This window comes from Thamnophis sirtalis, unplaced genomic scaffold, assembly GCF_051295495.1.
Source record: "Thamnophis sirtalis isolate CommonGarterSnake01/CBP01778 unplaced genomic scaffold, rThaSir2_p1.2 scaffold_6, whole genome shotgun sequence".
In the NCBI taxonomy this organism is placed as follows: domain Eukaryota; kingdom Metazoa; phylum Chordata; class Lepidosauria; order Squamata; family Natricidae; genus Thamnophis; species Thamnophis sirtalis.
This window is the reverse complement of record NW_028261386.1, coordinates 101,058,822-101,085,444: the sequence shown is the minus strand read 5'-3', so window position 1 is coordinate 101,085,444 and position 26,623 is coordinate 101,058,822. Positions and strand designations below refer to the sequence as shown.

The 26,623-nt window shown below is 38.3% G+C and overlaps 1 protein-coding gene across 2 annotated transcripts in view; it reads right to left on the bottom strand.

Annotated features, from left to right (window-relative positions):
- CEP85L (centrosomal protein 85L) overlaps nucleotides 1-26,623 on the bottom strand; it is a 113,552-nt gene that overhangs the window by 76,773 nt on the left and 10,156 nt on the right. For both annotated transcript variants that reach the window (XM_087718569.1, XM_087718568.1), the window contains one exon: nucleotides 8,700-8,861. In XM_087718569.1, the coding sequence (XP_087574695.1) occupies nucleotides 8,700-8,861 (162 nt within the window). The remainder of the gene's footprint in view (nucleotides 1-8,699; nucleotides 8,862-26,623) is intronic.

Below are 26,623 nucleotides of genomic sequence, written 5' to 3'. Positions count from 1 at the left end.
TAAACTTCGAGGCCACAGATGTGCTAATTTTTTTTTATGGTAAAGCAATTTACAGAACATTATTCTTTTTGTTTTATCAATCTTGTGTGCAAAAGTGTAATCCAATTTATTAGGCATTTTGAATTACATGGATTTCAGTGACAGAATTAAATCAACAATATGTCCAATTTAAAGTAGCTCATGAAACTTAATAATGTCTGAATTTGACCTGGATCCCAGAGCCTTTTTTTATGAGGAGAGGAACACAGGGGATAAATGTGCACATTTTACGAATATGGAAAACAAATATTTTTATATGCATATTTTAAATTTAAATAAAAAATACTTTCAGTAGAAACAAATAGTTAGATAACATTTCTGATATCTATGCTTTTCAAAATCACAATGTTTCAGTATCTAATTAGTCAACTATTAAAGTTATGTAATAGCACTTTTTAATATTGAAAAATATTATGTCTATATTTAAATTCAAAAGGTTGATATTCATATAATTCTTTTTAATGCCAATTGCTTAGCAATAGTTAAAAAACCAATAGAAAAATGAGAGGCATATTTAACTCCAGTTCAATATAAAATGAGCAGGTTGGTTTACAAAACCATTTTTGATTTACAGCCAGTTCACTTTTCAACTAATTACAGTCTACTATTACAGAATCTTAGAGACTTTCAGTCTCCAACTTAAAAATCAATACAACATGCTGCCAAGACAGTTGCTTCCTCCAGTAAGTGCATTTGTTAGAATGGGAAAATGTAAGCTTTTTGCTTTTCTCTGTGGAATTCCACCATGTTGAAAGATATCTACAGTTTCCACTTTTTTTCCCCTCTTCCTTTCTAACATTAAATATTACTTAATTATCACTCAAATATTCCATTTTAGTTGGAGCATGCAATGCCAGCAAATGCATATTATTTATATTATAGTTATTTATATTAAATGAATCCTTTAAAGATAACAACTTAGCTTTTAATAGTCTTCTGTTCCTATGTTCCTGCAACAATTGCTTTGAGAACCCCTGAAACTAACAACTAACTTGAGATACTAATGTTTTCCACAATTACTTTTTCTGGTTTGCAAAGTGATCTGTACACCTTATTATATTTATTTTCAACTAATTCCCATCAAAGTTAGCCGATTTCCTACATTTTCATAGACACAAAATTTCTAAGAAGCAATGGTTTGGAACAAGATTGAACCTCTCCTCCTTTTCACTGAAGCAAGGGGGATCTAAGCAAAGATTTTATGGTGGAAAAAGGAGGATTAGCTTTGTTGTGGTGGTGGTTGTTGTTGCTGCTGCTGCTGCTTTTAGGCAGCAGCCTTCCTTCCTCTATTTCTTCACAGGCTCCCCCAACTTTGTAGACCATATTTCTGTATTCATAGGGATTTGTGAGGGGGATAGTGAATGAATGGCAAAGGCTACCTACGCTCAATTGAGATTAAGTTCAAAACTTCTCTTCTGCCCAATTCTGAATCTAACTCAATTACGGTATCTTCAAAACCTCTGCAGGATTCTACTCACATTTCTTTTGCATACAATGTAACATGGTAAAACAACAAGGCTTTTTACCTTTGCATCTAAAAAGTCAAGCCCGAAGCAAGTAGATAATATATAAGTACAAATAAATTAGTTCTTAAATGCCCACTTACAGAACATTGTTTTTAATTATTTCAAAGCTACACCCTTCACGCAGTCCTCTGCTTAATTTCTAAATTCAGAAGCTACAGAGTTAAACCTATATGAAACTCAAATTTTCTCCCTTGGGACTTTAAAATCAGGCTCTGAGAGTAAAGCCTGCATTCCATAAGGTGAAGGAATATCACAATACTAGTAATGGCAAGCAAGAAGGTTCTGCCACTAGAGGTTGCTAGGCCCCCTTTCTAAGCAGCACTTGTGGAGGCTTCAGGTTGGTGACATAATGGGGAATATCTTCTCATAGGTAGCTGGGACCCAAGCTTTAAAGGATTTATATGTTTAAACGAGCTTATTACTTAGAAAGTAATATGAAGCTGATGTAATTGAAGCAGGATAGGTCACACATGCTCCTCAGAGGAGATACCAGATAAAAGCTTACACCCAGCATTTATGAATCTGTTACAATTTCCAGGTTTATTTCAAAGGCATCCAGTTTAAAATACATTACAATACAAGTAGTCCTCGACTTACTTCCATTCATTTAGTGACCAAAGTTACAACAGTACTGAAAAAAGTGACATGACAATTTTTCAAATTTACTACCACTGCAGCATCCCAGTGGTCACGAACTCAAAATTCGGACCCTTGGCAACTGTCCTATATTTGTGTGTGTGGCAGTGTCCTGGGGTCATGTGATCATCTTCTGCCATCTTCAAACAAGCAAAATCAATGGGGAAGCCATATTCCTTCAACAACCATGTTACTAACTTAACAAATGCAGTGGTTCACTTCACTGTGGCAATATGGGGCAAAACTCATTTAACAACTACCATATTTTTTGGAGAATAAGATGTACTTTTTTCCCTCAAAAAAGAGGCTGAAAGTCTGGGTGCGTCTTATACACTGAATACAGCATTTTTTGCCTCCCGAAACCCTGCCCCCTTCACCAAAATGGCAGTGCATAGCCTTGAGGAGCCTTGCAGAATGCTCCTGGGGGCTGGGGAGGGCAGAAATGAGCAAAAAATGGGCCATTTTTTGCTCAATTTCCCCCCCCCCACCAGCCCCAGGAGCACTCTATAAGCCTCCTGAAGGCAATGCATGCCTTTTTTTTTTGACAAAAAGGGGACACATTTGGAAAAAATGGGCCCCTTTTGCTCATTTTTGACCCCCCACCCCCCAGGAGCACTCTACAAGCCTCCTAAAGGCTATTCATGCTCTTTTTTTGAAAGGGTGGTCTTTGGGAGGTCTGCAGAGTGCAATTTTTTTTTTAATTTGCCTCTTCAACATCTTGGTGCGTCTTATACTCTGGTGCTCTTATACTCTGAAAAATATGGTATTTTTCTTAGCAATAGAAATTTTGGGTTCGATTGTAGTTGTAAGTTGAGTACCTATGATCTATGTGAGAGGTAACTAGCACAATTGGAAGTCAGTTCAGTCTTAACCAGGAGCGGTGAAGCTGATGTTTATCAAACATAAGTGAAATTTGGCACTCATCACCACTGCATTAACCTGAGCCCTCAGGGCTGTTGCAAGATTACTAAGTATCTCCAAACTATTATTAATTAATTAACTAAGTATTATTTTAGAGGAACTGCCACCTCACTACAAAAGGCAGAGAAGTATACTGCCGTTCAGAAAAAGTAATCCCTAAGAACCAAAGCCTCAGGCTTGTTTAGATTCAGTTTTAATTTGTTTATGTTGCATCCGCACTATAATTTGGTCCAAGTATGAGTGGATTATGGAGGCCTAAACATCTGCCAAGTAAGGGAAAGAGAAGATCTGAGCGTCATCCAGTAAAGAGGGCACTGGGGCTTGCATTTCCTGATAATTTCCCTGAACACTTTGATATAAATTTTGAAAAACATAGAATAAATCATGAGGCATTATGCAATCCAAAAACTTTGGAGAAAAGTGCCATCAGTAACCTGTCATCCAGATAAAACCATGTTTGCAAAGCACACTCCTTATATGCTGCTTTGCACAAAAAGACTGCCATGGACAACATATTTGGCTTAGAGAAAAGACAGAACATTCCTCTAATACAATGTATATGATAATTCTCTATTTTTCAACCAAAAAAAATCCTTAAAATTTGAAGCATTGCTCATGGAATCTCATACCATTCAAAGAAATGGAGCATACAAAAATATTAGTTCATATTCTTTTCATAAAAATCAGTGGGTCTGAATGAATATTATGACTTCTTTCTCTTATAATGAGGTTTTAAAAAAAAATCCTTGTCTTCCATCCACTATTATTTCTTTAAAAAAAAACTGAAGTAGGTTCAGCTGAACACTTCTTTCTTCAGCAGTTCAGATATAAGAAGAAAAGAAATAAAATGAAGCAGCCATTAAGCACAAGATTCTCATTCAACTGTTAATCATTGTTCACTGCTAAAGAAAAGCAATGCTATCAACTCTATAGCTATTTTTTTAAAAAAACCTCCTTCACCTAAGGCCTGAGGTATTTTCAACATACTATATTTAAGAGCACTGAACACTGTTTTGCACTTCAGTTTATTGTCAAGCAACATAATATTTTTGAAAGAAAAAAACAATCTGTTTAGCTGAGGCATTTACCATAGTGCCCACAATTGCTTATCTTTTGGCAATTATTTTGATACTTTCTTGTTCTAGAACAAGAAATGCAGGCATTTAGGGGGAAAAGGAGGGGGAGAGTCTTATTAAAATAGATACTAATTGTTTGGCAAAAACAATCAGGAAACAGAAAACATTCTGAGGTTACTTTTGAAATGGGCAACAACCATAAAACAGATTTAAATTTGTTAAAATCAATTTAGAAGCAGGAGAAGGGATAAATTATACTATATCCTTCCCAGGCTCTCTTGAAATATGCTATAATTGCAAAATGTTGGGAAGCAAGATTTAATAAAAACTCACTACCATATCAGGGGTGGGTTCCGGCAGTCTCTACTGCCGGTTTGCTCGTGGATGAGCTGCACATACATGCACAGAGCAACAAAAATTGCTCTGTGCATGCGCAGAAACAAAAAACAAGATGGCGCCACTCGGACAATCGGTTCAGGGGTGTGGCAGGCTTGGGTTGCTGTCAGTTCCAGCGACCTAGGCCGCCAAACCACTACCACCGCTCATATACTTTAAGGAAACTGAGGATACAGCATTGACTTTACACCCTCTTCTTCAATTAGACCTAAGATAGTCTTAAAATCGATTGTCTTCCTGTTTAATAAGGCAATCCTTTACAGACAAGTATAAATTTTTTAATGTTTATTGGCATCTCAACAAATAATGTTGAAGCATTTTTATGGTAACTATTTGTAGCCTTTTAAAAACTGATTTTACAGCTGTAATAATTGTCAGCCTAAAATCTTGAAAAAAGTGAATATTCATTAGAAGGGAAAGCCGTAACTCTTCAACATTGCAGACATATCAAAAATTTATAAATACCATGAAAATAGTTTCTTACCTTGTTTTTTTATTTTCATGAATGTTTAATAAAATCACGCCCAGTACAGAAAGAGGTAGTGTTACATAGTCTGACAAGACTGACTACAGCCCATGAAAGCTACAGGAGAATATTACTAATAATCGATTTTTTTAGCTAGAGAGTGTAGAACACTGAAAAACTAAAGGTGTAGGTGTGATCTCATAAGGAAATCACACCTACAGCTTAATTACATTTCAAATTATACCATCTATACCAGCAGCATTAATATTTTTCATGTACATTAATCTTGGGAGACAGGAGAAAAAGCTACAACCTAGACCAGCGATGGTGAACCTTTTTTGGCTTGCGTGCCATAAGTGGGGGGAGCGTAAGGGGGTCATGCGTGGCATGCCGCACACGTAATGCAATGTGTGACACACACACCCCGCGTGCATGCGCACATGACAGGTGCTCCCCCCATTTTTTGCATGCTTTTTTGCCCTCCCCATGCTCCAGAGGCTTTATAGGAGCCTGGGGAGGGCGAAAACAGCCTCCCCCCACCTCCTGGAGACCCTCCGGAGGCTTCAGGAGCTTCCCTGAAGCCTCTGGAGTGCCAAAAACCAACCCTACGGGCAAACCAGAAGTTCAGGAATGGACCTGGTTTGCTCGTAGGGCTGGTTTAAGACCTCCAGAGCCTTCGGGGGCTTTCCAGAGGCTCATTTTTTGTGCTCCAAAGGCTTCAGGGAAGCTCCTGGAGCCTCCGGAGGGCCTCGGGGGTGGGGTAGGCTGTTTTCGCCCTCCCAAGGCTCCTATAAACCCTCTGGAGCCTGGGGAGGGTGAAAAATGGCTTTAGAAAAGGCTGAACTAAGCTGGACAGCACGCACATGCACGCCGGCGAGCTGATAGGGCAACGCCTCGCATGCCTGACAAATGGCTCTATGTGCCACCTGTGGCAAGCGTGCCACAGGTTTGCCATCCCAGACCTAGACAAAGTCCTGACAGGAGACTCCCGAGTCCAAAAGAGAGATGGAGATGAAGAAAGTGTCTCAGAAAGGACCCACCCTACTTCTCTGAAAAGTAAAGGCAGTGGAATAAATGCTTTCATTCTCACAAGATTCTGTTACTGAAAGTGTATTATAAAGGTAATGTTAGGACTTATGGTTTCTTGACTGACCTGACCTCTGGGCACAGAGACAGAAAGTTAATAGCACTGCTTACTTCACTAGGGTAGAGATAGACAGCTGGGAAGCTTTCATTACAGAGGAGAGGCACAGTTCTAATAAGCAGATGATCATGCGAACTCTGTCTACTTCCCCAGGTCCAATAGATTCAAACTCTTCCTAGATAATATGGCTAAACTGCATTTCTAACACCTCTACAGGGTTAACTGGGAATGAATTTGAACAAATTTGTCCAACAGGTAGTCTGCAAAATCTTCTGTGTGCCCCTTTAGGTGTATCTCTGAGTCTCCTCTACCCAAGAAGGCCACCAAGTGGCTATCCAGACACAGTAAGGGTGAAGTGACTCTTTGCTGCCCTTACTGTTATAAAGTGGGTCTCAAGAGTGGCTTTAACCTGGATTCAGGTGAGTTTGTTCTTAGTTGACCCTAAGTATCTCTTAACTTAGGTTTCATCTCCTTCAATTCTTTCACAGACAGTATTAAAATAGAGCAGGTGTAGACTAAGTTACTATCATGCTTGTGCTACATGCAACTTTTGTATATAGTTTTCTATGCCAAAATATTTTAAAGCACTTTATAATAAAAGCAAAAAAATTATATAACAATAAAATACATTAAAACGAAATGATACATGCAATATAAATAGTGGATCCTGTATGTATAGGAAAACTGCTAAGATGATGAAGGTACATGCAATCTAAAGTAATAGAACATGCTTATGAAAGGTAAGGGAGAGAAGAGGGGAAAAGCATTCTTCCAGTAACAATGCAAAAACAGCCATAACTAATAATTAATGAAACTTGTCAATCAATATGATAAACCAAGCCATCAAATATTATTTTGCAATAATTCTCTCTTCACTGTTTTTTTGAAGATCAAACCAACAAGGAACAAGATTAACTATATCACAGCAGTCTGTATGGTCCCATTTCCATTTTACCATTAATAGCAATAGCAATAGCAGACTTATATACCGCTTCATAGTGCTTTTACAGCCCTCTCTAAGTGGTTTACAGAGTCAGCATATTGCCCCCAACAATATGGGTCCTCAAACAGCAGTCAGCAAATCTTTAAAGATGTCACTATCTAGTGTTGCGATAAATGGCGTAGCTGAGGCCCAGATGCCAGTAAATATTCAGTTCCTATGTTACAACTACAGTTGGTTTTCTATGAAAAATCTCCAGGATTGAAGCCTGTACAGCAATGTTTTAGTGTTTTTTTCTTAATTCTGAACCAAAACTGATTTATTATTTCTGGCCAGGGGTGAGCTTCAAAAATTGCAGCAACGGGTTCACTGCCGTGTTGTTGGGTTGGCATGGCCTAGTCAGCCCCTTGCACCATGGCAGGGGGTGTTTTAGTCAGCCCTCCCCAAGCTTTCCTTGAGCCACCAGGAGGGGAAAAACTGCTTCCCCCAGGCTTTGAAGGCTCTCCAGAGGATGGAAACAGGCCCGTTTCTGAACTTCTGGAACCTTGAATAGGCCCATTTTCCCCCCTCCGTGAGCCTCCTTGCAGGCCCTGTACTTACCTGGCATGATAAACAGGCTGCATGGAGACTCCTGGGAGGGGTGGGGGGCGGTGCCAGCCAGGGGTGGCATTTTGAGGTTTGCCAAACTGGGCAGAATCCTAGCTAGAGGATCACCCGAACCCGTGTGAACCCCAGCTGCACACCCGTCCTTCTGGCTGATTTCCCATCATCATTGAATATTCATATAGTTTTTATTTCTCAGTTTGTTAATAGAAGTTTTATAAAGCATATCACCTTTTTTCTCCTAAAACTTCATTAGTTTGAATATGTAATATATAATGAATGTGTTAAAGTCTTTGCCTCTTTTCTGTTCCTATGTATATGGACACACAAATGCATACGCTTTGACTAAATAAGATGCATTTTATATTATTCGCAAGGTATATGTTTCCCCCTTTATTTTCCATTTAATTCTGTTAATTAATTTTATTTTAATTACTCTTACAGCTACAAAATATTGTAATGCTCCTTTAGAAAGTTAAGTAAATTTACACCATTGAAATTGTTAGTCATGATATATTATACTGTTTTGCAGAACACTTATCAATATTATATGGAGATATTTCCTTAGAGTAATTTAAAGGTAACACTTAGGGAAAAACTAAGTAGGAAAACATGTAAACAATAATAAAATATATGCATTCTACGTAAAATTTCATTTGTGTGTGTGTGTGTGTGTATTCTCAAATTATTTTTTATAATCACATTTTTAAAATAGAATGAAAACAAAAGAATGAATGCAAACCTTTATTTATTTATTTAAATCTAAACTTAAATTTAAAAAACAGAATGGGTTTCAATTCCCAAGTAAATCATCCTTAAGATCATATTGCATCTTTTAGTCTTTAGACAGGCTCCCTTAGTCTCTGTATCTTTCTCGGCTTTTTAATTATTGAAACAACAATTATTCCCGATTTTCTACCAGACGTCCTTTGGTTTAAGCATAGCTACTGACCTTCCACACTATCAGAACAGGAAGTTCCAACACCTGTGTCTCCACTGTCAGAAGCTATGCTGTGTCTTCTGATATGAATACTTTGACGGCTGGCTGGACCTGCCGTGGCTTGCCACAGAGAATCAGTACCCGAAAACCATCCTGATGAAGAACATTCTGGGCCTGCATAGAAAAAAAAAGTGTTTAAATACAAAATTAGTTCAAGATGAGTTAAACATAAACTTAGTTATGTGGAAATTATTCATATATAAAATTAAAAGACAAGAAGTCTATAGAAAACAGTTCTGCAGTTAAGACGTGAACTTTTAATATGAATAAAAAAACCCTCTTGTAGCTTGGAAGAAGACCATCAGCATTAACCCATTAATTTTATATATCTATATCTATATCTATAGATATAGATAATCTTCTGTTCAGTGTGAATTTACTTGGGATTTAGATTTGATTTTAAAATTCACTTTGCAAATTTGCTTTAACAACATTTGAGAGGTAAGGAGGAAATTTTACATGAAACATTACTCAGTGTTAGAAAAGTTTGATTCTGCCCAAATTGTATTTGTTGAAATAATGGATAAATACAATTAATTTTGTATATGGTATTCATGTATCAAATCCCAATGCATTTCTCTAGCAAAGATTTCCATTTATTTTAAGATTTCCATTTATTTTAAACACAGAAAACCTTTGACCACAAAGCAAATTTCATCAACCATTATATTTAATGGAACAATTTTACAATATACTGTACAATCATAAGCAATCTAACTTGACAGAATACAGCCCAAAATACTGATGGTTAGGGGAAAAAATATAGATTCTATGACCTCTGGCATCATTTATTACAAACAAGACATATTTCACTATTCCAGTAAGTCCAAAGTATATCAGATGCAAAAGAGCTTTAAAACGAATAACAATGAAACAATTACCTAATGAGGAAAACTGCATTGTTCATAGTTATACAAAGATCATTTTATAACTAAGCAAAACTAAACAGAAACCATTCTTCTTTTATACAGTCATTCAATCTCATTTAATTATGCAATTGCCAAGATTTGAAAAAAGCTGCCTTTTATTTGTAATTGTTTCATATTTTTCCATTGCTTTTACCCTTTTCTACACAGAGCATGAGAAGAGGAACATACGAGCGACTTATACTTTGTGTTCTAACTACACAGCCAGAATCTCTTCTACTTTCTGTAATTCATACTACCACCAGTTTTTAAAATTCTTTCTCTTTCATCTTTATTTTTGGCACAACAGAAAGCAGAGCTGTAATTTTCCCCCAAATTGTTCTGTCTTCCATCTGTACACTTATCCATCATATTACCTCAAAGCTCACTGATCTACTTGCCTTGTCTCTGGCTAGCAGAATTATGTATCCTGCTACAAGTCTACATGGTTATAAAAAAATGGCATTCAAAGAAGAAACTTAGGAAGGAAATGCTCTAATTGACCAAGTGGTAAAAATGGCAGTGGGAGATTTGTACACTTAAGAGCTGCATGAGCCTTAAGAGTTGATATAAGCCCTCCCAGCTAAACTCCACAGATGAGCTCATTCTACTTTATTGTAAGACTATATTAATATAATATTGCATTTCTGAAGGTACAAACCTCCTGCCATCATTTTTAACCACCCGATCAATTAGAGCAGTTCCTTACTAAGTTTCTTCCTCTGACCACTGAGCCAGTGGTCAGAGAGGGCTCCTCCCTCTCTTGGCTGATTGTTTCCTAGGAAACATCACTTCCCCTGATTCCCCAAGGTCATCTACACAGGCCATTAGATCTGCTTTCATTATTTTGATGATGGTGACAGATCTTGCAGATACTTTTAATATTGATAATTAATTGATTGTGTATTAACAAACTATGATTTAAAGGCAAATATACTGTGGTATGTCTGTGAGAGAGATCATCTCATTTAAAATATATCAACTCTATTATAGAGGAAGCTGCACAGAATATTAGATTAATATTGAATATAGGTAGTCCTTGAGTTACGACCACAATTGAGCCCAAAATTTATATTGTCAAGGAAAACATTTGTTAAGTGAGTTTTGCCTCATTTTACAACTATTCTTGCCTAGTTGTTAAGGGAATCACTGACTTTGCTTGTTAGAAGGTCACAAAAGCTGATCACATGACCCCTGGACATGCAATGGTCATAAATCTGAACCAGTTGCTAAACATCTGAATTTTGATCCTATGACCATGGGGATGCTACAATAGTCGTTAAGTGTGAAAAGCAGTCATAAGTCACTTTTTTCATTACCATTGTAACTTTGAACAGTCATTATATGAACTATTGTAAGTCAAGGACTACTTGCATATGATTAATGATTACATCGGGATCTATGACCGCCACTAAAAATCTAAGGGGCTCAGGCTGCTATATCTGCTTTGACCATATTTGCACAGAGATAACCTTGCAACAGTCTTTTCATGGTCCAGTAATTTTCCGGCTGAATTATAAAAATACACTGCACATGGAGTCTCCTTTGAAAATTATTCGGAAACTTCAATGAGTTCAAACCAGAGTCGACTTGTATCATCTGATATAATCATATATCAGTGCTTTGCTATATGCACTGTTGGTCAGGACATTTTTCAAGGTCTAATTTGAAGTAGTATTACTCTATAAAACCTAAATAGCTTTCAGTCATGTAATCTGAAGAAGTGTCCCTTCTCATTTTCCTATTAGGACACTAAGATCTCCACTAGAGACCATTATCAAATTTCTCTCACATAACGAAAGGGCTTTTTCAATAATGATATCCTGAAGGAAGTAATTTAGGGCATTCATATTATTTTTACGGATAGTTTAGGGAGAAATGAGTTTAATAAAACTTTATCTACAATTCTGCCTTTTATTACTGAAGGATCTCAATGACACCTATAACTGAAAGTATAGATTCCCAGTAAGGTTAAGCACGAAAGGCAGATCGCAGGTAAGGAATCAGAGTAAATATGATTTACTGAGGGAGAAAAAAACCAAGCCAACTCTAGGTTTCTGATGACAAATATCCTCCCCACAAAAAACAACAATACATAAATTACACAAGACTAAAATGCATAACTTGAAAATAAACAATTATATGTTGGATAATGGAAAAGTTGACCTTGGAAAGGAGGAATCAAATTAATAAAAGTTCTGGCAAGAAAATTCAAACTTAATGGGTAGTGCCTTATTTCAACAATCTAAATGAAACTACATGTAGACATCATCAGATTGGCAACATCAAAATCAAACTAATGATATACTCTCCAAACAAAAAAGACAGTCTTCAACATACAACATTCATTTAGCAAACATTTAAAGTTACAATGGTACTGAATGACTGTTATGATTGATCTTTGGAATTTTCTTCCGGACCAACTCCTCTCGCACACTTAGGGATATAAATTATAAAGGAATCAATTCCCGTTATAAGCATGTTTTATGTTTGTTCTTTTAATTAGCAAAATTAAGACCTAATGCTGATTGAAGCTCAATTCGCAAACTCCTTTTTGAAAATTACAACTTATGCTAAAAAAACCAAAATCATCAGACCAATAAGGTACAACCTGTTCAGAACCTGCTGTATACCACCTCTGCTCCATATGATTATAAAGTTACTATGAAGATTAAATTTAATGGATTAGGTTGGATAACTGGAGTAGCAGAGTAAATTGGGATTAAAGTTCATGACATCATTAAGATGATGCAAACAAAAATATCCCAAAATGCAAACAACCAAAGGTGAATTGGTGCTTGCTGATACAGCAAGAAACAAAAGACATCAGAGACAGAGGAATTTAAATTAAAAGCTGAGTTCTGGAGAAGATTAAGAGACAAACAGATACATCTAAATAAATAATGTAAAGAAACTGAAGTAACAACAAATGGAAGGAAAAAAGATTTATTTAGGATATTTACAGAATACAAATCCAACATTGTGCAAGATGGACATGATTAAAGATATAGAAGGCAAAGAACTGCTAGGGGAAAAAAGGTTTGATCACTGTAAAGTTAATTGGGCTCTAGAACTTATAGCTGACAATAAAGCTGCAGAAGCTCTTAAACCAACCAAACTTAAAACCTCTCAGGATGATACAATCACAGCACTATTTATAATTTGTAGGCAGGTAGGGAAAGCAGTGGTTAAGAGCCTGGAAAAGAGTAATTCTTATTTTAATACCAAAAAAGCGCAGAAAGAATGCTCAGATTACTGAACAACTGCACTTACCCGTCAAGTTGGTTAAGATAATGTTCAAGGTTTGCAATCCAGAGTTTAACAATACCTGCAACAAGAACTACCAGACGTACAAGTCAGCATCAGTGGTGGGATTCAAATAATTTAACAACCGGTTCTCTGCCTTAATGACCAACTGGGTAGGTGTGGCTTGGTGGTCATGTGACTGGGTGGGCGTGGCCAACTCAACATCACTTATGTCGATGGGTGCTTCGTCTTAGCTGTTAGAATGTAACAAGGGTTAACCAGAGAGGCAGTTTCTGTAAGCAGGGCAATAAAGATTAGGCTAGAAACACCACCAGAATGTTTCCTTCCTGCCTTTCTTACAGGATTAGCCTTGTAAAGTGGGAAAAAACAAAATGAGATTTCTTCCGACAACCGGTTCTCCGAACTGCTTAGAAAGTTAACAACCGGTTCTCCCAAATAGGTGCGAACTGGCTGAATTCCACCACTGGTCAGCATCTAAAAAGGTGGATACTCCAATCACCTTGTATACTGTTACCCTATTTACCTTCTATGCAAAGAGAGCCACTGATGTGGTGGCGAAGGCACCAAGCTAGAAATTGTAAGACTGAGTTCTAGTCCTGCTGGGCACCAAGCCAGCTGGGTGACTTTGGATCAGTCATTCTCTCTCAACCCTAGGAAGAAGGCAGCAGCAAACCATTTCCATAATTTTGCCAAGAAAACTGCAGAGACTTGTCTAGACAGTTGCCTGGAGTTAACACCAATTCCAAGGCATCAAGAAACAAAAACATAATATCATAAGAAATTTAATACTGAATGAAATAGAAATTGGAATTAAAATAACTTGGAGAAAAATAAGTCACCTCATATATAATGATGATATTATTCTTGTGGCTGAAAGTAAAGAAAGCTTAATAAATTCCTTATTGAAGAGTAAAGATGAAAGTGCAAATTCAGTATGATCCTCACATTTTTTTAAAAAAAGAAAAGTGACTATATCAATAGGCAATACCAATCCAATTTTTAAAGTAGTAACAAACTTTATTTTCCCAAGTTCAAAAATTCAAATGGATGACTGTGTAGAGATTTTATACACAAAGACGGAAGAATACAAAAAATATCCATGATGGAGGAATAATTTGTGAAAGCAGAGCTTACAAAAATACTTAAATTGATTTGTTTGATTAGGGAATGTACAAGGACATTTGTCAAATACTGGAAACTTTTTATGGACTTTTTGCTGAAAATGGATAAGAATGAATTAGATATTTCTGGATTTACTGATTAAAAAGAGCTGTACATGGGAGAAGGGAGCTATGTTATGAAATATTGAAGGGGATATGGACAGATCAACTATAAAGAAGATCAGAAGTTACTTCTTTAAGTAATTTGGTTCCCCTTTTTCTTGCTTTCTATTGTTTTCTCTTTATGTTTCTTTTTAAAAATATTTTTCATGTTTACCTTTTAACTTTGTAAACAATATTTAATAAAAATTGCATTTAAAAAGAATGATTTAATTAATATATGTTACTATAGGCCTTTACAAACATAAAAGCACAAAGGTATATTAACAGTTATATATATATATTGTCAATACTGGTTGTTCTACTACAATATATGAACATGAAAACTGCATTGTCTAAATGAAGAACAAACAAATGGTTTTGATTTATAGTGTTGGAAAAAATATTTATTTATATAAATTTGTTATATTGTTAAAAATACCTTGGACCATAAAAACAACAAATTATTCAATAATATATGAAAAAAGCCAGACTACTCCATGAAAGATCTAACAATAAAACTAAAGTTTACTTTGCACACATAACCTGAAGACAAAAGCCACTGGAGAAGTTCCAGATGATTGAAATAATCAAAGGTAATTTAAAAAGAGGCCAACAAAAGACAAGTTAACTATATACTATCCCCTGATGACATAAGTATGAGTTTACAAGTACATAAAGAATGGTGGTAAAATTATGCTCAATGGTTCATGAAAAGTAAGGAAGTGACTAAATGACTGAACAGCAGTTTGAATACTGTATATAGGGCTGCAGTTTTAAAATCCATAATACTAGGCATAATTGGGCAAATAGATTGAGTTATCCAGATTCCCAATTAATGATATGATTTAACTTTCCTGTAATTTTTTGAACATAGAATGATAAATGTGACATTTCTACTAATTCAATTTCTTAGCATGCTGAATTTTAAGAATATAGTCTCATTTGCTTATTCATTTGTTTAAAATAATGTTTTCTAAAACTCTATGACCAAAAAAACCCTATAATATTGATATATCTAAAATGAATGTAATTTATGAATGACTTATCTAGTAACACACATGCATTTTTCTCGAACACGAACCAAAATAGAAAAATATATTATATCATTACCTAATATTCACTGAAGCAAACATTCTATACATTTCCATTTCTATCTAAAAAATAATCATTAATGCTTCAGACAGAGGAAGCCAGGCTACAGCTACATATGATATTAGAAATGATGACTTTTAATAATTAACAGAAAACTTATAACTTTCTAACTTATATTTTTATTTTATTTACTTTAAAGTTTTTAATTACAATAATAAAAAACAATACAAACTGAAAAAAGGAAAAATAAAAATAATAAAAGGTGCAAAAATGTAAAGGAAAAAATAAGGAAAGGAAAGGAAAGAAAACTAATAAGAAACAAATGAACAGTTGCACTATCCCTTCACCTCCTCATTAATTTCTAATAATAAAAAAAATAAATAAAATAATAAAAATAATAAATAATAAAACGTCTAATCCCATAAGTCAATATACCATAAATCAGCCCAGAATTATAGTTATAAGGCCTGCTGGTTGTTAAGCCTAATTTTACAACCATTTTGTAGCAGTCATTAAACAAATGTGATAGTCATAAAGTAAATGCTGTAGTTGATAAGCGAATCCATTTTCCACAATGTGCATTTTTTGTACAAGTAAATGCTGGTTTCCAACAAAACCCATTGTAAATTGCAGTCACATGACTGCAGGATGTTGCAAACATTCATAAATATGGGTCAGCTGCTATGCGCCCAAACTGTGACTAAATGACCATAAGAGTGATGAATGCAGATATTAGAGCTTTAAATCTGGGTCATAAATAACCGTAGAGACTCCCATCTTAACTTCGTACAGTAGCTAACTGACTGGTCATAAGTCAAGGACTACCTGTATAGGCAAGTCCAATAAACAACATATTTTGCATTTAAGGTAAAAGCAAAAGTTCAAGAGTTCTAGAATAATTGTATTTGTCAACACTCACTTCATATCTCAACTCTTTAACTATAAGCAAATCAATGACACATCTTTTCCAGTACAGATGTCAGGAAATCCAGAATGAACTCCCCACAATTACAACATATCCCATTATAACACTGATCAAATAAACCAACTTTATATTCCTCCTTTTACATAAAACATCCTTCCTCTTCAGTCTATTTGAATTATCGTTATCCCATCTCAAATTTCTTCAAAACTCCGCAATCCTTGTGGAGGCGGCTCGCAGCGCAGCCCTGGAAAGAGAGTCAGAAGTCATTTATAAAAGCGCGAGAGGCAGGCAAGCAAGCGCTCTTGTGCAGTGACAACAGACTCGCTGCATAATGCAGTGCCAATTCCCAATCCCTGGAATGCAGGCCCAAGGACAGGCCCGTTCAGTCCAACATCTCTTCTCCGAGTCGTATCAGAGGAGAAATGCAGGCAAGGCGCTCTTATCTTATTTCTCTGCCCTCCCACCTGACATGCTTGTATGCTGAGTGAGCGAGTGAGCGAACGAAAAATCCTTTCAGTCTTTGGGACGTTAGACTGAATTTCACTCCTGCCAAAAGTGCTCAGATGACTGGCGACCAACAGAGCCCCAGGCAGAATTGCACCCTGCGAGGGGGCCACTCCAGCACTCCTCTGCCACCTCCCTTGCCTCTTAGCGCTCCCCTTGCCTCTTAGCGCCCGCCTAAGTCATCCCACCGCCCAAGGGAGCAGTACTGCCCACTTTGGGAACCACTGCTTTAAAGGAATCCATTTATTCTTTGGCTTCTTCTTCTTGGTCACATTCATCAGCTCTCTTCAGTCATCTATATCTTTCCTGAAAATTTTCTATTCAACTTATATTAAACAAATATTTCAAAGTATACCTCACTATACTTCCAAATTTATTTCTCTAATTTCTCCTTGATATTTTCATTCAATATATATTCCTACTGTGTTTCCCCAAAAATACGACGTGTCCTGATAATAAGGCCATGCCATATTTTTCTGGTGGGCAAAAATATAAGCCCTCCCCCACAAATAAGCCTCCTGGACAACCCCCCCCCCATCTCCGGCCAGTCAGAGCACTGCTCACCAACCTAGCGGTATCCCAAAGGTGCCAAGCCGCGGGAACCGGGAAGAGAGCAAAGGTGATCGCGTTGCTTGGCGCCTTCGGGATAACGCTAGGTTGGTGAACGGCTCTGTGCCCAGCTGAAAAGGGGAGTTGCCAGATCGCTGCTCTCTTGTGAGCGGGCTCCCAAAGAGGCGGGCACAGCCTCAGGGGCGAATGGCTGTGTTGTGCTGTCGCAGTAGCGCAACACAGGGGCCATGAAGCGACCACGCTCACGAGCAGCCACCTGGCAAACCCCCTTTCCAGCTGGGCACAGCATCATTCACTGACCATGGGGTATCGCCAAGGTGCGTGAGCGCCTATTCACCGCCGCCCAGCTCCCACGGCTTGGCGCCTTTGAAATGCCAGTGAATGGCGCTCTGCACGGCTAGAGAGGGGGGTTGCACGAGCAGCTTGCTCACACGCCTCCCAGCCTCATGATGCCCTGGCCCAGCTCTCCCCACAGAGCCAGGGCACCTCCACTGCCACCGCCATCGCATGGCTTTTTTGGCGGCTTCCAAACTGAGTCTTCTGGCAGTGGCCGCTCTGGGTGTATGCTCTATGGTTGTGGGCCATCTGCTAGCAGATCATACACCCATAGAGCGTATGCCCAGAGCGGCCACTGCCAGAAGACTCAGTGTGGAAGCCGCAGAAAAAGCCATGCGGCTGCGGCGTCAGCATAGGTGCTCTTCCTTTGCAGAGAGAGCTGGGCCAGGGCATCATGAGGCTGGGAGACGCAAGAGCAAGAGCAGAACAGCTGCTCACGCAACGCCCCCTCTGCAGCCATGCAGAGTGCCATTCACTGGCATTTTGAAGGTGCCAAGCTGCGACAGCGCAACACAGCCATTCGCCCATGAGGCTGTGCCTGGCTCTTTGAGAGCCCGCTCGCAAGAGAGCCGCCGACCGGCAGCCCCAAAACAATAAACCCTCCCCTCATAATAAGGCCCAAGCTATATTTTATGGGTAAAAAGAAAATAAGATCCTTATTTTCAGGGAAACACGGTAGTAGTCCAGGTATTTATGGGTGGCAAGTACAACTTATTAACTATAGGACTAGAACACTTCATGGATAAATAGAAAGGCACTGGAAAAAATATAAATAATCTTTGGCATGTTTGAGGGCTATGGAATTGTTTTTTAGAAGACAATCCAACTACTATATTGTCAAGGACTAAATATTTTGTTTCTCCAATCATTTTAAGTAGAGACTTTAGAATCTTTTACACTATAGACAAAGAAGTAGGTAGGTAGGTAGGTACGCAGGCAGACAGACAATTACAGTAGATAGATAGAGAGAGGAGGGAGGGAGGGAGGGATGGATGAATGGATGGACAGACACACACTTTAGGTTTTTTAGCAACTCTTTCCCTGAAAACATAATATCTAAGCAAGAAGTTATACATCTTACTATATTCTGAGCGAACCATGTAATTATAAACAAATAAATTATTTAACAATGACACTATATGAGAAATTGCTATTATTTATTTCTTTTTTAGGACTCCGTTTTATTTATAGAATTTTATTTATAGAATTTATTTCTTCATCAGAGCCATCACTTTCTTCTCTTTTAGTACTTTTCTTTCTCTCTTTTTACTCTGCCAACTGCTTCTCACCTTTTAATCTTCTACTCCACCTTCCTTATAAAAGTTTCCAGTTAACCATTTACTGCTTTAGTAGAATGAAAGTTATCTATCATTTTATAATAAACATTTATGCTAAACATTTATCATAAACTTTTATGATAAAACAAATTTTCATTGTAATATTTAGCATAGCCATTTATTATAACATTACAAATTCCAGGGGGGAAATGCCTTCACAAACAAAATATAGAAAATAATGAATTAAACAAACTGTTTAGTTTATATAAATCAAATCTTATTTGCCTGATTCTTTCCAGAATCACTTTTCTTATTAAAATAATGTGCAGTTTCAGAGCAGAATTCTGAAGCACTATTAGTTGATTTCTTCTCTTATTTTTCTCTTACTTTATTCTCACTAATCCATTGCTTTACTAAAGAAATAGAAATCTGAGCTACAGATGTTTCTTATTTCTACTTTAGCTCATAAAAATAATTCATTAGTTCATTCTTGTTATGATGGCTCACCTCTCCATCTTCCTTCACTTCAGCCCCGTTTTTATTATTTGATTATTAAATTTTGATTATTGCATGGGGAAATTGTTTTAACTATTTTACCTGGGCTTAGACATTCTCTATGATGTTCAAAGGAAACATGCTTTTAAGTTACAAAAGGCACAAAGAGGCTGAAATAAGGTAACTTATTGTATTTCAGAGAGAGGGAGAGAGGAGGAGAGAACTGCTTCTTCATTATTATTTCTGCATCACATTATTGCCAATTCACACTAAAACAACAAGACCAGGACAAATGCAATACCTTTCATGTATTATTAAAGAGGTAGAACAGGAAGAAGCCATTTTCCAGCAGCCATTAAATTGTGTAGTAATGTACACATGGCTTAGTAGGTTATTAAACTGACATTAGAGCTATATGTATACATTATCTTCATGTAACCCATTACTTTAATAATGAAATAAACTTAAGTGACAGAGAGTAGGTTTATACACCATTCTATAAGAGTAAGATCTTGCTGTTATAGACATAAAAACAGAGATGGGAGGTAGTTTAAGTGTCCCCCCACCCACCCAAGGTCTTATTTCTGATGACATGAATTCTGTTCATGGAAATGCAATTCAAATTCAGACAATTACTATATCTAACAGTTCATTTATAGCAAAAATCAGATTTGTAATATTAGTGGAAAGAAGATCCCACTACAAAGGACACTTCAAAGAATAAAGTTATATTGTTAGATTAGAAGCACGTTATAAGTGGTGTAACCCCTCAGTTGCTAGTCCTTGTCTTATCATTATGTTCTCCAATTATGATAAACACCGAGATAGTTTTCCCTTTATTAAAGATGATCTACGTCTAAGTTTTGTGTGTGTGTATTTTACATGTTTGTAAATAAAATTTAAAAATATTTTTAAAAAAAATAAAGATGATCTTGCATACTCCCCATTATTTATTTGCATATCAAATTACATGAACATTCTAACTCACAGAAATATCTAACTTGGGGAGAAAAATAAAGGTAAACATTAGCATGAGCAATCTCTCTTTTAGCAAATTTAGAATTCTGTCAGATTTGACAAGTATCAACCACTAGTAATTATTACAAAGCTTTGGCAGTCCTTGTTTAAGAATAAACATGTGGTCCTGCTGACACTGCTGAATGAGAATTATCATCAGACCTTGTAGCCGTGGCTGTCTCAACAACTCATGGTGATGTGACCACAAATCTGGCATTTGGCAACTGACTCCCAAGTAGGATGCTTGCAATGTCCAGCAATCATCATTTGAAACCTTCACTGCTAGCTTGCAACAAGCAAAATCAAAGGAGGTCGCAAATAGTGATATGACATGTTTAAAGACTGCTCAATATTCAATTAACAGCACCCCCAGAACTGCTGCTGTAAGTCAGCGCAATCACATGACATTGTACTTTACAACTACCATACATTGCTTAGCAATAAAGTTGCTGGTCCCAAATATCATCATTAAATGAAGACTACTTGTATCTTTCTTATCACTAGACAACAAACCTGACACTATAGTGTTGATTTCTTCTTTTGATGAAAATGCAGGACCAAGACAAATTTCCTTTTAGGAAGGAACCCCTTTTTCAGCCATGTTAGTTGGTGAACAATACATTATTTACTGAATAAAGCATTACAAATTTCATATCACCACAAAGTTCAAGGCATATGCATGTTTTCTTCCTTAACTTAATAAATCATTATTTCCCCTTCTGTTAAATGGACAAGAGACTAGAAGGCTTCATCACACTAATTCACTTTGTTCTCAGGCATCAAGTCAATCTATATATATAAAAGCAAAATGCCACTCATGTGAATGTCTACCTAAATAGGAGAACCTGAGATATTTACGATGACCAGGGAAGATGGGGATATGGAGGTAAGCCTCCGTCAGGTCGATGGAAGCCATGAAGTCATTGTGCCTGACCCCCGCCAAGATGGATTTAAGGGATGCCATTTTGAATCTCCTATAGACTAAGTGAAAATTTAGAAGTTTTAGATCCCGTATCACCCTCCATCCCCCCAAACTTTTCGGAACAACAAAGAGGTTAGAATAGAAACCTGACCCCACTTGGTCCGGTGGAACTGGTTCCACCACATTAATCTCTAGGAGATGGCCTGCTTCCTGAGAGCACTTATCCTTACTCTTGGCGACCGAAAACATCCGAAAATGGTTCAGTGGAATGGAGAGGAATTCCAGGCGCAGTACAAATCTGATGGTGTTCAGAACCCAGGCATCAGTGGTAATCTCAGCCCAGGCATCGGCAAACAGAAGTACTCTGCCGCCTATGGGTGGGGTAGCTATTGACCTATCTGCCCCGGTGGTAGAGATGGCCACCTCCCCCCTGAAAGGGCCTCTTCCCCTGGAGTTGGAACCTAGGCCTATCCCTGGTGTAGTGCCTATCCGACTGCCTATCTGATCTCGAAAAATACCTGCTGTGTTGAGCTTCCTGATCTGACTGACGATGGGACTGCTTCCGAAAATAAGGTGCAGACTTTTGCTCCAACTTCTTTGCAGGCATGGGCATGACCTTCTTCTTATTCTTGTCGTCAACGAGGATCAGGTCCAACGGGGTACCGAAAAGGGATCCCTTGGAATAAGGCGATGAGGCCAGATGTCACTTTGTTCTCCGCTGACCACCCCCTCAGCCACAGGAGATGTTGGGAGGTCACCAAAGCCTCCATCGCCTGTGAGGCATACTTCATGGCATGCAGAGTGGCATCAGCAGAGAATTGTGTGACAGCAACCAGCTTGTTGAGATCCTGATGAGTATGCACCTCCTCTGGCAGATCCGTTCCTGCATCTGTTGTAGCCAAAGAACAGCCATGCGGCTGAAGAATGATGCAGAGGCAGCTGCCTTGATGGCCTATGTGGAAGACTGGAATGTTTTACGAAGCGTCAGCTCCGCCTTCTTGTCCTCGGCCTTCAAGTAATCAGCCACATCGACGGACACCACCATAGATGTGGAAGCCCAATGCCACCACTGGAGGGTCCCCTGTGGGCACCTGCAAATCCTCAGAGAAACTAGGCTCCATGTTAAAGAACCTTCTATCACTACTGCTGAGGTTAGGAAATGTCCCTGGCTTTTCCCACTGCTTTTTAACTACTTTTAGGAACAACCTAGGGGCAGGGATGTCTTCCTTCGCTGGAGAAGGCTCTGAGTAAACTCGATCCTCTGGCTTTTTCTCTGGATCATTCTCCTTGGCACCTGACTTGGCGCTCTCTGTCTCACCCAGTTGCGCTGTGGCCCTAGCCTTGCGCAACAGTGATTGAACAAATCCGAGGGAAACAAACCAGAGAATGCTGGTGCCTCAGGCTTTGAGGGATCCTCATCTTTGGACATATCTACTTCTCTCTGAACCTGATCCCCAGCCATGGAACCTTCACTAGCCAGAGAAGGAGAAACAGGCCGGCGCACATCCAAGGGGGAAAGCCTTGGCCTGGGCAGTGGCACCCCCCTCCAGTGACTTTTGCCACCATTGCAGGGCGCACAGTCCCCTTCTGTAACCCAGCAGAAAGTCCATGTGAAATTGCAGAGGACATAAACCTCTGAATGCTTTCTGGAAGCTGCTCCATGTCTCCAACGAAGGAATCCTCCTCCTCCTCTTGTGCACAGTCCTCAGACTGTGGACCCAAGGATGGTCTGATGGGACTATCCTCCTTGGGGCCCCCTGCAATGAAAAGGATCCCTTAGATAGGGGCCCTGTTCCACCATGGAGAAGGGGAGGGAAGGTGAATGTCCCTGAGATACACTGGGGAATCCCCCCTTTGAGGAGAACTAGACCTGGATCTAATGGGTGATCTAGACCTCAAGAGAGAACTAGGCCTACCCCTCTGTTCAGCCCTTGACACCTCTGCAAGGCCTTGGAGGGTTTTCCAGCTGCTACAGTCTTTTGCAGTCTCACAGAGGATGTGGCCCTTACTTGGGTCCTACTGGATGTCCCCTCCCCAGGAGACAATGGTGGGGGATCCTCTGCATCTGCCATGGCACCAGGTCAGGGCTCCACCAGGCTCAGCCCACCCGAACAGCAGCAACCAAAATACAGTTTCCCAATCACTCATGGCCTCCACGTGATGAATCCAGCCTCTGATAAACCTTTCCGGCCCCTTTTACAAACCGTGCAGCTGCCAGCAGCGCCACACGGCGCGGCGCACAGTCCTCGCTGTCCCGCGCAGCTCCGGGCTTCCTGGCCTCGATCTGGGCCCGCAGGACCTTGCCGTCGCTGCAGAAGGGATGCCCCCCCCGGAAGGCAGGGATGAGATTGAGGCTCCCTAGCAGCCTCTGCCCCAGCTCACACGGTCCTCAGGAAATTGAGGCCCAAAATGGCCACCACAATGGTGTCCTGCCACTATAGCCCCAAAACACAACTTCTAAAGCCCTTATCGGCAGCCGGGAGCGAGCCACACCAAGGGGAGGCTTCCAGGAATCAGATGGAGGCAAAGGGGAGAAGGCAGGGAGGAGGGAATTGCAGGATGGCACTGGATTGTTTTTGGAAGAATCCGGAACCAAAAGCAACTCGTCCTTCTTCAGCCAGACAGAGTTGAAACTGGGAACCAGAAGCAAGGAGCACAGAGGTGTGGCTTCAGTTTTAACTCTGTCTCAAGGCCAATTGGACGTCAGAGTACCCAATCCTAGCTAATCCTGCAAATTCCTCCAGAAAACACAGGTATTCAGCTAGTAAAGTAAACACCTGTATATTTTAGCAGGTTCACTGATTTAACGGTAATGTATGTAGAAGGACTGAATCACATAGTGCAGTGTTAACTTTTATAGATGGAATTACCATTCCTAGACAGTTCTATAGCAAATTCCCATACTGAGTAGAAGGATTTGTTTAGAGATTTGTACCAATGCAACAGCTTCCTTTAGTAGCTAGTAGTAAAGCGTTAAAAGTTCTTGTCCTCTTTTGGGGTATAAATAGGCTGGTTGGTTACCAGATCTCTAGTATATCTAATTTTAGGAAAACAAGGTATGACCAGCTTGTTCCAAATAACACTCCCCGGTTTGAGACAGTCTTAGATAGAATGTTTTCTTGTGACCTCTGGAAATGCAAAGAGTGAATCCATTCATAAAACCATCTTATCTGTACAAAATACATAGATTAGCTCTTACATAAGATACCAACCACTATTGCCAGGTGTAGAGTTGGAGGCAATCCAGACTCAGGTATCATATGATATGTACAGGGGCCTCAACCTGTGCAAAAGAAATTCCTGTCACATCAAACTGGAGAACTAGGGTCCCCACAGATAGTATAGTGCTGTTAGCGTGGGCTCTCATTTATTTTATTTTGCAGGCCACCATCAATATCATGGGATATGTAGAAATAAGTATACCATATGAAAGGGGGAGGGAGATAGGGCAGAACTATGGTGAACCTTTTGTTTCTGCCTTTTACCTTTGGAAACAGAAGAATTGTGACATTTGTTGCTCATATTAATACAAGTCAACTTGAAATACCTCCTATTACTATGATGTATTGGAAGATTTCTTCTAAAATATATGTTTTTCTATCTATGTCTACGTTAAACAAGCAACAGAACATTACACACTCTCTACTTCAGGCTCAATGCTAACCATTTGTTAAACTTTCCATTCCCATTCATGCCTTATTTTCATCATATACCACTCATAACAAATTCAAACCAGCCACCATTTGTATACTCATCCAAAACATTACAGGTAGTCCTCAACTTACAACCACAATTGAGCCCAAAATTTATATTGCTATGCTGTTAAGTGAGTTTTGTCCAATTTTATGACCTATCTTGCCACAGTTGTTAAGTGTATCATTGCAGTGGTTAAGTTAGTAACATGTTTGTTAAGTGAATCTGGCTTCCCCAATGACTTTGCCTGTTAGAAGATTACAAAAGGTGATAATGTGACCCTGGGACACTCAACCATCATAATTGAGTTAGTTGTCAAATGTTTAAATTTTGATCACGTAACTATGGGGATACGGCAGCTGTTGTAAGTATGAAAAATGGTCATAAGTCACTTTTTTCAGTGCCACTGTAACTTTCAACAGTCAGTAAATCAACTATTGTAAATAGAGGACTACCTGTACATAATTCTATTCATTTTATACCTTTTCTTTAATCAGCAAATACAGTTTGTAATAGGGGTGTAATTAATGGGTTTTTCTAATCAGACACAGTTGCAGACTTCACATGTATTAAATAAATCACATAATTTATTTAACAAATCACATAAGTCCATAAGTCACATCCATATTTTAACATTTCACCAATTACACTGCCTGTACTGCAACTATGTTACTTCAACATTTTCACAGCATTTATGTCTTCCTTTCCATCTCTTTTCATAGATGTTAACATTCATTGTATTAATTTCAATCTGACTCTTCAACATATCTCCTTCACTCCCACACAAAACTCTAAAATATACTTTCCTGTATTCTCTTGATGAAGTTTCCTCCCAAATTATTCTATCGCTTTCATTTTTAGTTCCACTCACTCTACTGGAGGCTCTTTGCTAAACTCTCTTCACCTATTTCCAAAACAAATATTTCTCCTATTACAATTTCTCTACAATTCTCTGCTTTCGTTAATCTTAAACTATTTTGTCCTTTGACATTATTCAGACCTATCCTTCTATGTATGTCTATGTGTGCATGTATGTTGCATGTGTTTGTATATAAAATACAATAACCTTTTGTCATCCTTGATTTTTGACCAACAATTCTCTTTTATGTGTATTTTTTCCTACCACTAGCTTTTTAAACTTCACTCCAGAAAGCAACTTTTGTCCTGCCCTTACTTTTTCATAGTTCTCATTAGCTTAATGCCACACACATCTGCAGCACTTTGTAATCTAAATATTTTATTTTATTTCAAACAACTTCCACATCACCTTTTCTTACTCCCACTTTCCATCATCCTTTTGGCAAATGAATGTATCTTGCTAAGATTTTTATTTTCAGCTATAATGAAGTCTCAGAAAAATGCCTCTTCAATTTAAAAAGTTGCTGACAAGCACTATTTTGCCTTCAAATTCAAGCCACTTTATAACTCCATCTGATATTCACATCCAATTTTCACTTATGCATGTATTGATTTAAAACTCATAGCCTTGAGAACAAAGAAACATATTATGTAATTTAAATTCACCTTTCTAACAATTTCCTCAATTTTTAATTTCAAGTTCACAATAATACAACATAGAATTGTTTCAGTTATGATGGCTCTTCCAAACTT